Here is a 14,022-nt window from a genome sequence, read left to right as displayed (position 1 = left end):
GTCGGAGGCATGGCGTGTTGTTGTACCTGACTACTCGCGTCAAAGTGGACCCGGAAGGACGCGGCCGACCATCCCGGGCTATCTTCGTCGCACACGCACGCAGCGACATGTCAAGCATCACCATCATCAACAGAAGATGCATTGAACCAGACAATCGATGAGAAGAGAGTTTCCCTTTCTTGAGCGGAGCTAGTATTCATTTTTTTTCCATCATTATTTACAGCTTTTGGCGACCCCTATGGTGATCAGCCGCGCATTCCCCAACCATAGTAGGGACTCACGGCTTCATCGCCATAGCCTTCACGAATGCCTCCATCATCGGAGGACCCTTTGCGCTGATCCCTTGCTCAATGTCGAGATCAGGATCGGCTTTACCCATCGCGCGTCTGTAAGCTTCGCGCTCACCAATGCGACCCAGCCATGCCAAAATGCCCGGGTAGTCGGTCAAGTCCATTGGCTCAAACTTGCGCATCGTTGTGAAGCACCACCCCGTCATGGTCTCGGCAGCGGTGAACTCCTCGCCTGCAAGCCATTTGTTGTTTTGAAGACGGTTTTCGATATGGCTCAGCATCTTATCACAACGTGCGACTTGGCCCTTGTAACGAGGGTCGTCTTCGCCAACCATGCCGCGCGACATGCCCCTTCTGAACAGTCCAGACTGCAACGAGCCATTCGCGAAATGAAGCCAGTAGAGGTAGTCTGCGAAGTTCTTGTCTTGCGGCTTTAGGGCCAACCGTCCGTTGCCATACTTGTGGATGATGTAATCGGTGATGGCGCCAGATTCGGCAATCTTAACGGGGTTGGACGGATCGGTAAGGTCTTCAAGGACGGGTGAAGCACCCATAGGGTAGACCGCCTGAAGCTCAGGTGGTGACAGAAGTGGCGAGCGTTTGTACAGCTTCAACTCGTAAGGAATGTTGAGCTCCTCGAGGAGCCATGGGATGCGCTCCCCTTGGCCGATTTGGAGGTGGTGAACGATAAGTTTCGGTGATGACATTTTGTGTTGGAAGGTGTAATGAAGGCTCGTATGAAGGAATCGGGGGTCTTCAACTGCTCTTATATTCCGAATATCTTCGGTCACTCGGTGATCGACGTATCCGGCGAGGACCTAGGTAGTAAGAGTAGCAAGCTCCGCTGACTCTGATTCGGCGACTTGCAGCTCAGATAGTGGAGGCTGTGGATTGTGAACTCCATTGCGCTTCGCAAACGTCGCGATTTATGTCGGATCGGAATTTAGGCATCCGCAATTTGGGTTGTCGAGATTTACGCCCTGGATCCACCAAAGTTGTAGGTCGACGGTGTGCTGACAAAATCTCAGTCACGTGTTGCTCGGCCGATCTCCGGAGCACCAACGCTGATTCGCCAGGCACAAACTCGGAGAGATTCATCACACACCAAAGGGGACTTTTCGGATGTATCGCGATGTCAGCACTACAGTTCTAGACATATGAGGAACCGGTCTTTGTTAACCCCGACATTCCGTGTCCCGTTTGCTCGATGAAGTTGAACAGGCATCGGCTTTTGCGCGACGATCTCAAACAAGAAGGCGCGCACAATGTGCCATAAGCAGAGATATTACGATCTATCTGTACTATCACAACACCACCCCTTCAGGAATGAGCGCGTCATCTGGAACACTCTCCCAATCCTCGTACACCTCCCCCAGCCGATCCCGCAGTGTCCTGTCGACCTTCTTCCGATACAGGCTGACAACACGAACAATCGCATGCTCCTTCTCATAAGCCGTCTTGACATGCGATCCCTTATACCTGAAAGTTTCGAAGATGTCTTGATCCCACTCAGTCTGATCGCGACCAATGCGTCCATAGCTGCCTGTGTACCCGAGGTTGTACTCAATCGCTCTGCATAGCATATCGATGACTGCTTCAACAAGCTCGGCGTCGGAGAGTGTTGCGAAGTTACTCTCCAAAGCGTCGTCATCACCCATTTCCTCACAACGGCGAAGGTATTCAACAGAGAGCGACTTCCAAGCTTCGTGGTCGATACGGTACAACGCCACGACCTGACGGACAGAGTACATGTAGTCTCCGAACGGTCCCTTGCAATCTTGACGATCAGATAACCCGGTTAAGCAGCCCCAGAGCGAAAAGCCGTCCAGCCAGTGCAGTTCAACCAGTCTCTTTACATGGACAAACTTCTTCGCATGTAGGCCGTCATCAGTCTCCTCCTTCTCCTTGTCGAATTCAATGTGTAGTCTTGAAGGTGGAATTTCAACCGCGTTTTCACCCTTGGTGAATGCCTGATAGAATCGCAGGAACGGGAAGAAGTCCAGGTTCCGGACTGTCCATTTGATCCACAACCCTTCTCTCACCGTGGAGTAGTAGAGGAACAGGGTTTCGGAGAAGATCGCACGATCGACATAGGAAAGCATCGGAAGGTCGTCGACTAGGTTGCCTCTGACATCGATCTCCAGGACACCTTTCTTCGTTGTCCTGTTGCCCGACCTGAATATGCCTTGGTCGTGGTTGTTTTGGCCATCTGTCACCCTCTTTGATGGCAAGGTATACATGTTGTGCTCCAGTTTGTACAGGTAGAAAGCTTCATGGGCGCCAACTGTGAGTCCGTCCCTCGAACGAATTGCGTGCTTAAGTTTTCTCTCTACAATCTTTTCGAGCGCAACTTTTCGAGCGGCATCTTGCTTCCTATGTTCTCTGGTCGGCTTTCGCGCGCGGATGTCTTTTACGCGCTTTTGCCGTATGTTGTGGTCTAAGAAGCTCTTGCTTCCCATTGATCCTCGATAAACCCGCGTCCTCTTCGTCATATCAGGGTTTCTTGTCGTCTTCTCGTTGTCCAGGCAGATGTCGTATATCATGTTGCGAAGCTCACCGGGTAGATCTAAGAACTGGAAGAACGGCTGCCTCTTTCTTCTGAGATTGTAATTCTTGACGGTCATTCCTTGCTTCTGCCGAAACTCCACCAAAACTTGGGACCACAATATCTTCGCACTGGCTACGTCTGATCGACGCTGTTGTTGAGTTTCTGTTAACGTAGTCGCGGACCATGGTCTCTTAAGCTCCTCTAGCGCGGCATCGCAGGGTATGACTGCCTGTGTAGACATGATGGCGAGAGCTTCTGTGATCATTCTCATAATATCAGACAAAGTGTGGGCATATAAACCGCTGCATGGCTTGTTTGCTGTTACTCTTCGATAACAAGCGTGATAGTGCTCGCAACCTGTAGTTCTTTCAAGAATACGCCTGCACGATCTCCTCAGCATCGCAAAGAACCGAATGCGGTTTCAAGGCAGTGATTTGTTTGCGCGGCGGCAATGAACAGGCAGGATTGAAGTTCCGTATAAAGCGCTACCGGCGGAGGCGTGAAGCCTGGCAACACGATACGAACACGTAGTGACCACTTTCCCAGCATCAAGGCGGTTCGAATTATACCATGTCTATATACTAAAAACAACTGTGAACTCCCAGTTCCATTGCTAACATGCAGTATGCATAAGCGCAAATTCGAAACCATGCATCCTTGCAACTACGTTTATCGTCTCCGTATGCTCCACGCATTTTGGACAAGGCCGTGCACTGACAAATATCTCCACTACCAGCCGATTACCGTGCCCGTAAAGCGTTTCTGTAGGCTGATGCTCTGTAAATTGGACCAATGTCATGCTATTGCTGTTTCGAAAATCTTCCACGTATAGAGCCATGAGCTGTGGCTCAACGTGCTGGGAATATGTTGACTTGTGACGAGACCGCAAAAGTTTGAGTAACTGAAAAGCTTTTGCCGAGTAATCCTCTCCTGAGATGTAGCCATCTTGGGTGTCATGAGCTTTCCCGTTTTTGGCGAAGAAATGTTTTTCGTTTATCTTCATGTACGCCATCGTTGCGTCCTTCCACACAGGCTCGACATCGAAAGTCATCGTGAAATCGAATCTGAACCAAGAGGGGTTGATAGACATCCTTCTTTTCCTAAATTGGGGCTTTTGACCAGCTCTGTCGACGTTGCTTCGGCTCGGTGGTCGAAACTTTGCGTAGACATCGTTCATGTCGGTCTGGGCGTTCATTAACTTCGAGTGCTCTCTTACGAGCTCCCCTTCCTTCTTTCTTAGCTCCCTTCTTGTCTTTTCCAGATCAGCCAGGTGGCGTTTAGCCAAGTCTTCCGCAGCCTTCAGCTTTGCCTGGGTTTCCTTCAAGATGTCTGCATCAAATCTGTCTTTGCCATCTTCAATACGCTTCTGCATGTCCACATGTCGAGTAGATCTGGGCACATTCTTTCCGTTGTCAACGGGTTTCAACAACTTTACGATGCGGATCCGTAGTTTCCCATCCAGAAGTGTTTGCACATTTTTGCCATGAGCGCATCGGTTTTTTCTCTCGGTTGCGAGTTTACTGTCCGTCCCAGCCAGTTCAATGGCACTAAGTCCGAAGTTGTCTTCCAAGCTTGCGTTGACGGGAACGCCTCGCTTCCATTTCAGCAGAGCTTTGACTGCTGCTAGTCCTCCCCATAGTGCTGCTTCCATCAAGGCAGTCCGACCTTTTTTGTTCTTGGCGTTGATATCGGCACCCGCTTCCAGCAGGACAGGAATGATTGTCGCGCATGCCACATCTTTATGAGCCACAGCCGCAACAATTATCAAGGCGGTGTTGTCGTCCTCGCCCCTGGCATTGACGAAGTGCGAGACATCTTGAGGCTCCAAGTTCCTCAGGATCGACTTGACATCAACAGAACGTCCTTGCTGGCATGCTTGCCACGCCATGATTTTCCAGTCCGCTGGCTCAGCATTCATCGTGCTTGTTTGCACGATATCGGTTATAGCATTGTTTTCTCTCGCGTCGTTGACGTTCAGTCGCGCGAGATCGACGATAGGAGGCTCCATGACGTTGGTCCTACTCATTGTATTTGTTAATGGTCGCAAAGAGGTGAGTTTCTGTCAATTCTCTCGCAATATTTGAATGCAGACAAACCCCGCTTCAGCCTTGTCTCCTCTCCGCGGTAGGCAACCTCGTCGGCCAGTAGGGACCGTTGTATGCATGTCAGACTTCGCACGACCTTGAATCAGCCATGTTATTGGTTTTGCGTAGTCTGCATACTTCAAGTATCATGCTGCAGAGATATCTTCGGTTCACCGGTCGTTGGCTGCTTCGATTCGATCACATTGCTGGATTCTCACCTGTATCGCTTACAGGAGATGCGCACATGTAACGTGGACGAATGGGAAGAGGAGCGTATCCTGTTTTCGCATATTGGAAGAACATTGAAGGTCGCTCGTATGGACGCCGCCCGTGAATATGAGTTCGTCGCTAGCGCCGGAGTGGCGATGGCCCCACCAACGCCTTGCTTCGGTCGCGCTTCAATCGCTGCAGGGTAGCAACGACCTCTTGTATCACAAACCCCACAACATGGCGCGAGGCAAGCTCATAGTTTTCGAAGGCCTAGATCGAGCAGGCAAGTCAACGCAATGTCAAATGCTCGTTGATGACCTGCAAAATGACGGGATCAAGGTGCGGCATATGCGGTTTCCTGGTATGTGCACACAGACGGGGAGCCATTCGCTGGCGCGCGAATGCACGTTTGATGGGATAGAGCCGAACGCTGATGTAGTATCTAGATAGGACGACACCGATCGGCCAGATGATCAACAGCTACCTGAGTGGCCAGAGCGACCAAGACGACCATGTCATACATCTCTTGTTCTCTGCGAACCGGTGGGAAGCAGTGTAAGCCAAACACACCCATCTACATATCAACCTCAATGTCTTAATGTATGACCCAGACCATCCATCCAAGCCGACCTCGAAGCCGGAACGACCATCGTCGTAGACCGCTACTACTACAGCGGCTGCGTATACTCCGCTGCCAAGCAGAACCCCAGCATGAGCCTCGAATGGTGCCGCAAACCTGAAGTCGGGCTTCCACGTCCTGACTTGTGTCTCTTCCTTGACATCTCTGCTGACGACGCTGCGAAACGAGGTGGCTATGGTACTGAGAAGTATGAGAGGAAGGATATGCAGGATCGTGTGCGCGAGCTGTTCGAGACGATGATGCAGAAGAAGGAGGGCGAGGACTTTGTGCGCATCGATGCGGGCGAGAGTATGACGGATGTGGCGGCGAAGATTAGACAGGAGGTTGATAGGTGTATTGAGCGGGTTGCAAAGGGCCAGCTGCCACTGGGAACGGTGGAAGGGTGGTAGATGTTGCCGTCCAGGATTGAAACACGATCACTTGTCCTCGTCATCGTTCACGTTCTCCCCCCATGTCTCATCGAGATCTTCGTCCAGGTCAACCTCGAGTTCGTCAATGTCTGGAAACTCTTCCGCATCCTCTTCGACTGTTCCATCCGACTTCTTCTTCCGCTTTGTTTTGAACATTACTTTCAGCTCTTCTTCGCCATACATGCGTAGACTGAGCTCTTTCATCAGGTCTGACCATCTTAGCGAAGTATGGCAGCTTGGACATGTTCCTTGGATTGGAATGAGCGCATCTGCATTGCTTTCCTCTGCAAGAAATTTCTGCGACATACAAGCCATATGCGACACTGCACGGCACGTTTCTACCGGGCAGACCAGCGCAAGCGAGTCCTCAGCACTCGTGCCTAATTTGCAAACAACACAGGTTCGTTTTTGGCCATCTCCTAGAATGTTCTTCGACTTCTCGACATGTGCCTTACAGTCCTCGTACGCCACGGGGATCGCTCGTATTATTTCTGGAATGAAGTGCGTGCGCATCTCGCTCTGCACATCCGGTGCAAGTTTGGGCAGCTCAGCCGGTGTCACTCTGATGGTAACGTCCTTTCGTAACTTCGTCTTCATTTTAGAGATATGTTTCTCCCATTGCGCGAACACGTCCTGAGCGAAGAAACGGATGTTCAGCGGCCATCGGCTAAAACTCCCGACACCTAACAGATGGTGTAGATTCTTCAGTCGCGCTTCCAGCGACATTGGTGGTCGCGGTCTTTTGACTGGTGATGGGTTCTTTCTGCCTTTTTGAAGCTCCTCCAGCCTCGCGTCGCGCACCTCTCGCTCTATGTGTCGGGTGGCGTGCGTGTTTTGCCACGCCCATTCGAATTGCAACGCGGCGGCTCTGGAGGGGAAGCCAGTAACGATGCACGTCATCTCCCACGGCCGCTTCCCCTGCATTGATGTACGCTTCGCGCCGCCCTTGCTTGAGCCATTGTGCTGGCCTAGACGACGCGCCGGATTGGGGGTGCTGCCAATGTAGAATGCTTTTCGGTTTTTGGAGCGGAGCAGGTAACAGCAGTAGAAGGCTGGGATGGGCCGGCTTTCGATTTTGACAGAGTCGGCCATGATTGAGTTCATGACAAAGATGAAGTCGTGATGTTATTGTTGATCGCATCCCAAAGCGTGCAGCCGCCAGTTAGGGCTGACGGGAGGATGCAGATGAAGTGTGTCGTGATTGGTGGGCTGGGGTGCTTCCCGACGAGACAACCTTGCTACCGACCTCACCTGCAGCAGTTCAGGCGTCGAGGTGAATTTAACTCAGAGATAGAAAGACCGCGACAGTATACGATAGGAATGCGCAATGCTGCTACTGCTACGCTTGTTGTTTCGAGATCCGGTATGGTGATGCAAACAAGTGGCGAAGATAGCCGTGCATGTGTTCACAGTGGAAAGTAAGAAGAAGTAAGTCGCAAAGGACTGTATCTGAGTCAGATCAATATGTGCTTGTTCTGGGAGCCAATGTAGTTCGCTGGTCGTCATCATGGTAGAATGCGGCGCAAAAGAAAGGCCGAGGAGGTGAGGTCGGCAGCCTTGCGTGCAGTCGCCAGATCGGCACGACGTAGCTCTCAGACTTCACCACACAACTGCAGTCCAAGGTGGCATCTTGATGCCGCATCAATGCGACGAACGTATTGACTTGAAGTGCTCTACATGTCTCCGTCGATGTGACGCACAGAGTCGAAGCGTCGTGCATAATATTAGCCGTGCCCTGCTGCACCAAGCTTTCGACGTTCTGGGTTCGGTACCAGGTTGGGCGGGCGTGATATGCATCCGCCGTTAGCGGGAATCTCGCACCCTTCAGCGGACCCATCCATCCTCTCCATATCTCCTCCACCTCGCCTCGCCAACCTCGCTGTGCACGTGCTGCCACAACCACGACGGTCGCTAACAGACAACTCTCTAGTCGCACTGGCATTTGCCTCTGTTACGAGTGAATTGCACAGTCTAAGCGGCCGAAAGCGGTCGCCTGCCGCTGTAGAGGCCCCATGCCTACGCCTATATCTCTTCGATAGCGCCCACCACCGACCGAATCACGCCCGACGACAATCGCTATACCTTCCATACCATCTCGTATCTCGTTACGAGGCTGCAATTAGGGCTGCACGTAGCGACAGCGCTTGATGCATGAGCAAGAAGACTATGGTCGATTTCATGCCCCCCGGCGGGCCCCCAACGGGCGCCACTATGACTACCTTTCGAGTTGCCACGGACAGTGGAACGCCTGACGCAGCAGCTGGCGCATCAAAATCTAGAATGGGTGGTGCTGCGGTGCCTGCAACGAATGGTGCGCAGCCGAGTGCGGCCAGCACGATTCCTCTGAGCGCGCGCAAGGCAGCGCCGCTGGATCTCGCTACCGTGGAGCGCAGAGGACATGGAGCGCCAAACCACCTGCCACCCAAACAGAACCGTCTTTTTGGCCTGCGCGAATCTCCCACATATCGACCGACAGCCGAGCAGTTCAAGGACCCTGTGGCATACATCCAAAGCATTCGCGAAGAAGGGCAAAAGTACGGCATCGTCAAGATTGTCCCACCAGACAGCTGGAAGCCACCATTCGCCATCGATACTGAGCGCTTCCACTTCCGCACGCGGCGACAGGAACTCAACTCGGTTGAAGGTGGCACGCGTGCCAACTTGAACTATCTCGATCAGCTCGCCAAATTCCACAAGCAACATGGCCACAGCCTCACTCGATTTCCGAGCGTGGACAAACGCCCCTTGGATCTCTACAAGCTCAAGAAGGCCGTTGAGAAGAGAGGTGGATTCGAACGTGTTTGCAAGCAGAAGAAATGGGCTGAAATCGGACGCGACCTCGGCTACAGCGGCAAGATAATGTCTTCACTGTCGACGTCGCTCAAAAACTCGTATCAGAAATGGCTACACCCATACGAGGAATATCTGCGACTCGTCAAACCTGGTGTGCAGCAGATGCTGGAGTACGAGCATGGCGGACCCTTCACACCGTCACCAGCCCATTCGCCCATAAAGAAATCGCTACAGGGTACGCCTGTCGCCAACGCTGCAGAGTCACCGGCTATGCGAGCCTCAGCGGCGCTGAACGCGACACTGCAGGGTGACTCTGTGCCTACTCCACCACCAGAGCTCTCACGACCTGCCATGCAGGGGGGCTTCACACCGGTGAACTCGGGAGGCTTCACAGCGGTCAATGCGAACTCAGCACAAAAGCCGTCTACACAACCATCCACACCTAGTACTTTTACTGCGGCGAATTTGCCGAGTGCGATACATCGAGATGTGCTGGAATCGCGCACGTCGACACCTTTGCGCAATGCTGGCAGTCCCATGCTCTCAGCTGACAACACCCCGGACTTCAGACCGCCCGGAGCCGGCCTGACCCCGCTAGCCAATGGGCAGCATTTCAACCAGCTGAAGCGAACCTTTTCCCAGGACCCAGAGAGCAGTGCAAACGACGATGTGGATGAAGCAAACGGCCGACGTAGCAAGCGGCTCAAAAAGGACGCCCCCCCTACCGTTGCGGGCTCACACATGACACAGCCTCGTCAGTCGACCCCCAGTCGAACTTTCCCACGCGTTCGATCAGCCGACGATAGACCTGGTGACCGATGCGAGACTTGCGGTACCGACAACGACCCTCAGAATATCCTACTTTGCGACAGCTGCGACGCTGGTTACCATGGTTCTTGCTTGGACCCACCCATCAAGGCTATCCCTGCATACGACTGGCACTGCCCTAGATGTCTCGTAGGCACAGGGGAGTTTGGATTTGAAGAAGGGGGCATTTACTCGCTCAAGCAGTTCCAGGAACGAGCCCAGCTATTCAAGCAGAATCACTTCGTCGGCAAGACGGCCTTTGATCCGGTCACCAATTTGCCAAAACCAGTTACTGAAGATGATGTAGAACGTGAGTTCTGGCATTCTGTTGCGAACGTTACGGAGACAGTCGAAGTAGAGTATGGAGCAGACATACATTCCACGACACACGGAAGTGGCTTCCCAACTATAGAGAAGAACCCACGCGACCCCTACTCGACCGATCCATGGAACTTGACTGTACTGCCCTATGCACCAGATTCGCTTTTCCGCCACATCAAGTCCGACATCTCAGGTATGACCGTACCCTGGTTATACGTGGGCATGGTATTCTCGACCTTTTGCTGGCATGCGGAGGACCACTACACGTATTCAGCAAATTATCAACATTTTGGCGCTACCAAGACATGGTACGGCGTACCAGCCGAGGACACCGAGAAGTTCGAGCAAGCCATGCGTGAAGCTGTACCAGAACTGTTTGAGAGCCAGCCAGATCTCTTGTTCCAGCTCGTGACGCTGTTGACTCCCGAGCAACTCTTGAAGGCTGGTGTTAGAGTCTATGCTATCGACCAACGTGCTGGAGAGTTTGTAATAACCTTCCCAGAAGCCTATCATGCCGGGTTCAATCATGGCTTCAATTTGAACGAAGCTGTAAACTTCGCGCCGAGCGACTGGGAGCCGTTTGGAGAGCACGGAGTTCAACGCCTTCAGGATTACCGCCGTCAACCATGCTTCTCTCACGACGAGCTACTGCTGGCAGCAGCATCACGCAAAGACACAACCATCAAGACTGCCAAGTGGCTTGCTCCTGCGATGGAGCGAATGCTTGCCAGAGAGTCACGGATACGTGATGAATTCCTGGACAAACACAAAGCTGCGAGAGCGCATACTTGCAAAGTTGACGGTACTGGCAATGCCGGGGGCTCCTGCGAACTCGACTTTATCATCGATGATGCCGACATGCATGAGGATGAATTGATTTGTGCCTTCTGCAAATCATACGGCTATCTGTCTCGCTTCTACTGCACGAAGACCAAGAAGGTTTTGTGTCTACAGCACGCTGGATGGTTTGAATGTTGTCAAGACTCCCCAGAAGCCGAGCGTTACTCTGGAGCCAAGCTCCAACACAAGCTCGTATATCGCATGCAGGAGGATGATCTTGATGCGCTGGTGCAAAAGATTGTCGACAAAGCAAGTACACCCGAAGTCTGGGAGGCAAAGATTGAGGCTTTGCTTTCCGAGGGGCCTCGACCTCAATTGAAGTCCCTACGTGCGCTCTTGCACGAAGGCGAGAAGATTGACTGGGACTTGAACGGTCTCCAGGATCTGAAAGATTTCGTCGAGAAATGCCAGGAAGTTGCTGATGAAGCTACCTCTTACACCACTCGGAAGCAACAAGCCCGTCGCAAAGCAGAGCGTCCTGGAAGAGGACGGCCAAGCAAGTCGGCTGTTGCCGAGGCAGACGAGAAAGATCGCGAATATCGCAATGTGGAGAACATACAAAAGCTTCTCAATCAGGCAAAAGATCTAGGGTTCGATAGCCCGGAAATAACTACGCTCCGAGAACGCGCTGAAAGCATTGTCGAATTCCAGACTAGAGCACGCACCGCTCTACGCGAGCGCACTCCCGAGCAGAGTATCGCACGGCTCGACGAGCTTTTGGAAGAAGGCAAGGGTTTCAACGTCGACCTACCTGAACTCGAATCTCTCGAAAAGGTGGTTCAGCAGTTGAAGTGGCTCCAAGAGGCACAGGACTTCAAGGTAAAGCCTGCGCCGACGCTCCAAGAAGTTGGCGAACTCATCAAGAACGGCATCGAAGTCGGCATGCCAGAGCATCATCCTGACCTTCGCTTCTTGCAAGAGAAGAAAGATCAAGGTGAGTTCTGGGAGAAGAAGGCGAAGGAGCTCATGGAAGTGGAGAACGTGCATTATCAGCAACTCGATGCCTTCTCCAAACAAGCGACCAATCTGCCGGTAACACCAGAGACTCGAGCCGCGATGGATGCCATATTGAAGAAACAACGAGATGCACAAGAGCTGATCATGTCTCTGTACGAGCGAAGCAAGAATCAGGACTTCTCACAACGGCCAAAATACATGGAGGTCCGCAACGCCATGGAGTCTTTGAATGCGCTGAATGGAAAGCCCAATGGCACAAACGACCTTGAGAAGGAGCAGAAGCGACATGAAGATTGGATGAGGCGAGGAAAGAAGCTCTTTGGCAAAGCCAACGCGCCCTTGCATATCCTACACGCGCACATGAAACAAGTCGATGAGCGTAATCGATCCTGCTTCGATTTGGGAGACCAGCCTCGAATGCCCGTAGAGCCCGCGTCCCGTGAACAGAGCCCAGCCGACGGAGAAGAGGAGGACGGCCCCTTGTCCAGTCGAGACGTTTTCTGTATCTGTCGGAAACCTGAAGCTGGTATGATGATCGAGTGTGAACTGTGTCACGAATGGTAAGATGACTTGTTCTACATCAAAATCTATGCACTAACAATGATAGGTATCACGGCAAGTGCCTGAAGATCGCTCGCGGAAAAGTCAAAGAGGACGACAAGTACACATGTCCCATCTGCGATTATCGTGTCAAGATTCCTCGCGATGCGACCCGCCCAAAACTCGAGGACCTCCAGCTTTGGCAGGACGAGGTCCCCGGGTTGCCATTCCAACCCGAGGAAGAGGAAACACTGGACTCGCTGATCGAGCACGGTACTAGGTTCCGGGAGTACGTCGCGCGATACATCAACCCGTTGATGTCAAGCCCTGATGAACTTACTACCCAACGATTCTACCTTCGGAAGCTTGAGGGTGCCGAAATTCTTCTCTCGAACGAGATCAACTTCTTCCGCCAAGAGTTGCACAAATGGGCACCAGTAGCCCCGACACCACCGCCTATTCTGCAAGTGTCTCTGTCTACACGTAAGCCGCGACCGACGAAGCAGCAAAAGCTCATGAGTCAGTTGGGCATTACCAATCCAGACGACCTCCCACAGCACCTCAAAACCAAAACCCATCAGTTCAAGCGCAAGGATGGAGAGAAGCCACCGAGCAACCCGTCGGGCGCCGCTGAACAGTCGCATACTCCACCCGGTGAGCCTCGTCAAGGTCAACCCGAGGGTGAAAGCAGCGAGTACTTCAACACTACCACCACGTCTACGTTCAACAACTCGCCCACATTTGCTACGAGTGCTCCACTGAATTTCAGCGGCTCTTCATCGATTGCGCCTCTAGACCCAGGTCTTTTTGAGAGTTCAGGGCCCGCAGCTCCAACTAGTCCCATGCAAGACCCCTTCAAGAGCTCAAATAGTGGACATGAGATGTTTGGCGAAGCGATGGAAATGGGTGGCGGTCAGGCAGAAGAGGCACTGGCTGTCACCGAAGGCAACAACTACATGGACTAGAAGTCTGACGGCTACACGCCACGGACGCCAGAATTATGGTGCATAATTTCTCAATAGCATCCTAGGGGCGTACGGCAAGGATCGTTGTACAACACGGTTCATTTTTGTTAGAGTCGAGTTTCTACGACTGTTGTTTTTAGCATTGTCTTTTACTTCATCGTGTCGGATGACGGACGTGCGGTAGTTGTGCCGCAACTACTGCAGCGTGCGTTATACGTGTTACTTCAGCGCTGCTTATTGCATCAGAGGGGTGTTAGGGAGCATGACAGGGCTACTGGCCGACATACCCAGAACAGGCGTAGAGAGACTCGAGTGCTAAATCCATGTTCGATGATGAACTCATAATGCAATAATCTGATCATTGACAATTTGCTGATGTGTGATGTGATGATGGCTGTCCGTGGGTTGTGGGCATGATGATGCGGGGATCTCGGAGGTTTGCTTGGGATGCGCTACTGGGGCGTCCGTGCACTCGACTTTTCTAAGCCGATGCTGGTCATCGACGACGCCGGACGACACATCGCAATGCTTCCAAGTAGAGGGCTGCGGCCGGCCCAGTTTGCGCCTTTGGCCTCACGACAGTCGACAGTCTTACGGACCAATGCTACAAGGAAGGT

The 14,022-nt window shown here is 52.5% G+C and overlaps 6 protein-coding genes across 6 annotated transcripts; 2 read left to right on the top strand and 4 right to left on the bottom strand.

Annotated features, from left to right (window-relative positions):
* Positions 1-277: 277 nt before the first annotated feature.
* J4E78_000162 (uncharacterized protein) lies at positions 278-997 on the bottom strand (the record flags this gene model as incomplete). Its single annotated transcript, XM_049360828.1, has 1 exon — positions 278-997. One exon carries the CDS (start codon positions 995-997, stop codon positions 278-280), a length of 720 nt encoding a protein of 239 aa, XP_049226111.1.
* Positions 998-1,594: 597 nt separating this feature from the next.
* J4E78_000161 (uncharacterized protein) lies at positions 1,595-2,914 on the bottom strand (the record flags this gene model as incomplete). Its single annotated transcript, XM_049360827.1, has 2 exons — positions 1,595-2,875; positions 2,909-2,914. The coding sequence occupies 2 exons, from the start codon at positions 2,912-2,914 to the stop codon at positions 1,595-1,597; spliced, it is 1,287 nt and encodes a 428-aa protein (XP_049226110.1).
* A 653-nt stretch (positions 2,915-3,567) lies between these two features.
* Positions 3,568-4,864, bottom strand: J4E78_000160 (uncharacterized protein; the record flags this gene model as incomplete). Its single annotated transcript, XM_049360826.1, has 2 exons — positions 3,568-3,607; positions 3,741-4,864. The coding sequence occupies 2 exons, from the start codon at positions 4,862-4,864 to the stop codon at positions 3,568-3,570; spliced, it is 1,164 nt and encodes a 387-aa protein (XP_049226109.1).
* Positions 4,865-5,369: 505 nt separating this feature from the next.
* J4E78_000159 (uncharacterized protein) lies at positions 5,370-6,161 on the top strand (the record flags this gene model as incomplete). Its single annotated transcript, XM_049360825.1, has 3 exons — positions 5,370-5,493; positions 5,579-5,687; positions 5,744-6,161. The coding sequence occupies 3 exons, from the start codon at positions 5,370-5,372 to the stop codon at positions 6,159-6,161; spliced, it is 651 nt and encodes a 216-aa protein (XP_049226108.1).
* Positions 6,162-6,188: 27 nt separating this feature from the next.
* SLX1 (Slx4p interacting protein) lies at positions 6,189-7,286 on the bottom strand (the record flags this gene model as incomplete). Its single annotated transcript, XM_049360824.1, has 1 exon — positions 6,189-7,286. The coding sequence occupies one exon, from the start codon at positions 7,284-7,286 to the stop codon at positions 6,189-6,191; it is 1,098 nt and encodes a 365-aa protein (XP_049226107.1).
* Positions 7,287-8,393: 1,107 nt separating this feature from the next.
* J4E78_000157 (uncharacterized protein) lies at positions 8,394-13,405 on the top strand (the record flags this gene model as incomplete). The annotated part of the gene is made up of 2 exons (XM_049360823.1): positions 8,394-12,460; positions 12,508-13,405. The coding sequence occupies 2 exons, from the start codon at positions 8,394-8,396 to the stop codon at positions 13,403-13,405; spliced, it is 4,965 nt and encodes a 1,654-aa protein (XP_049226106.1).
* Positions 13,406-14,022: the final 617 nt, after the last annotated feature.

This window comes from Alternaria triticimaculans (assembly GCF_023758025.1).
Source record: "Alternaria triticimaculans strain BMP 0046 chromosome Unknown scaffold_1, whole genome shotgun sequence".
In the NCBI taxonomy this organism is placed as follows: Eukaryota; Fungi; Ascomycota; class Dothideomycetes; order Pleosporales; family Pleosporaceae; genus Alternaria; species Alternaria triticimaculans.
Note: the sequence above shows the minus strand (reverse complement) of the source record. Positions and strands in the feature narration are given on the sequence as shown.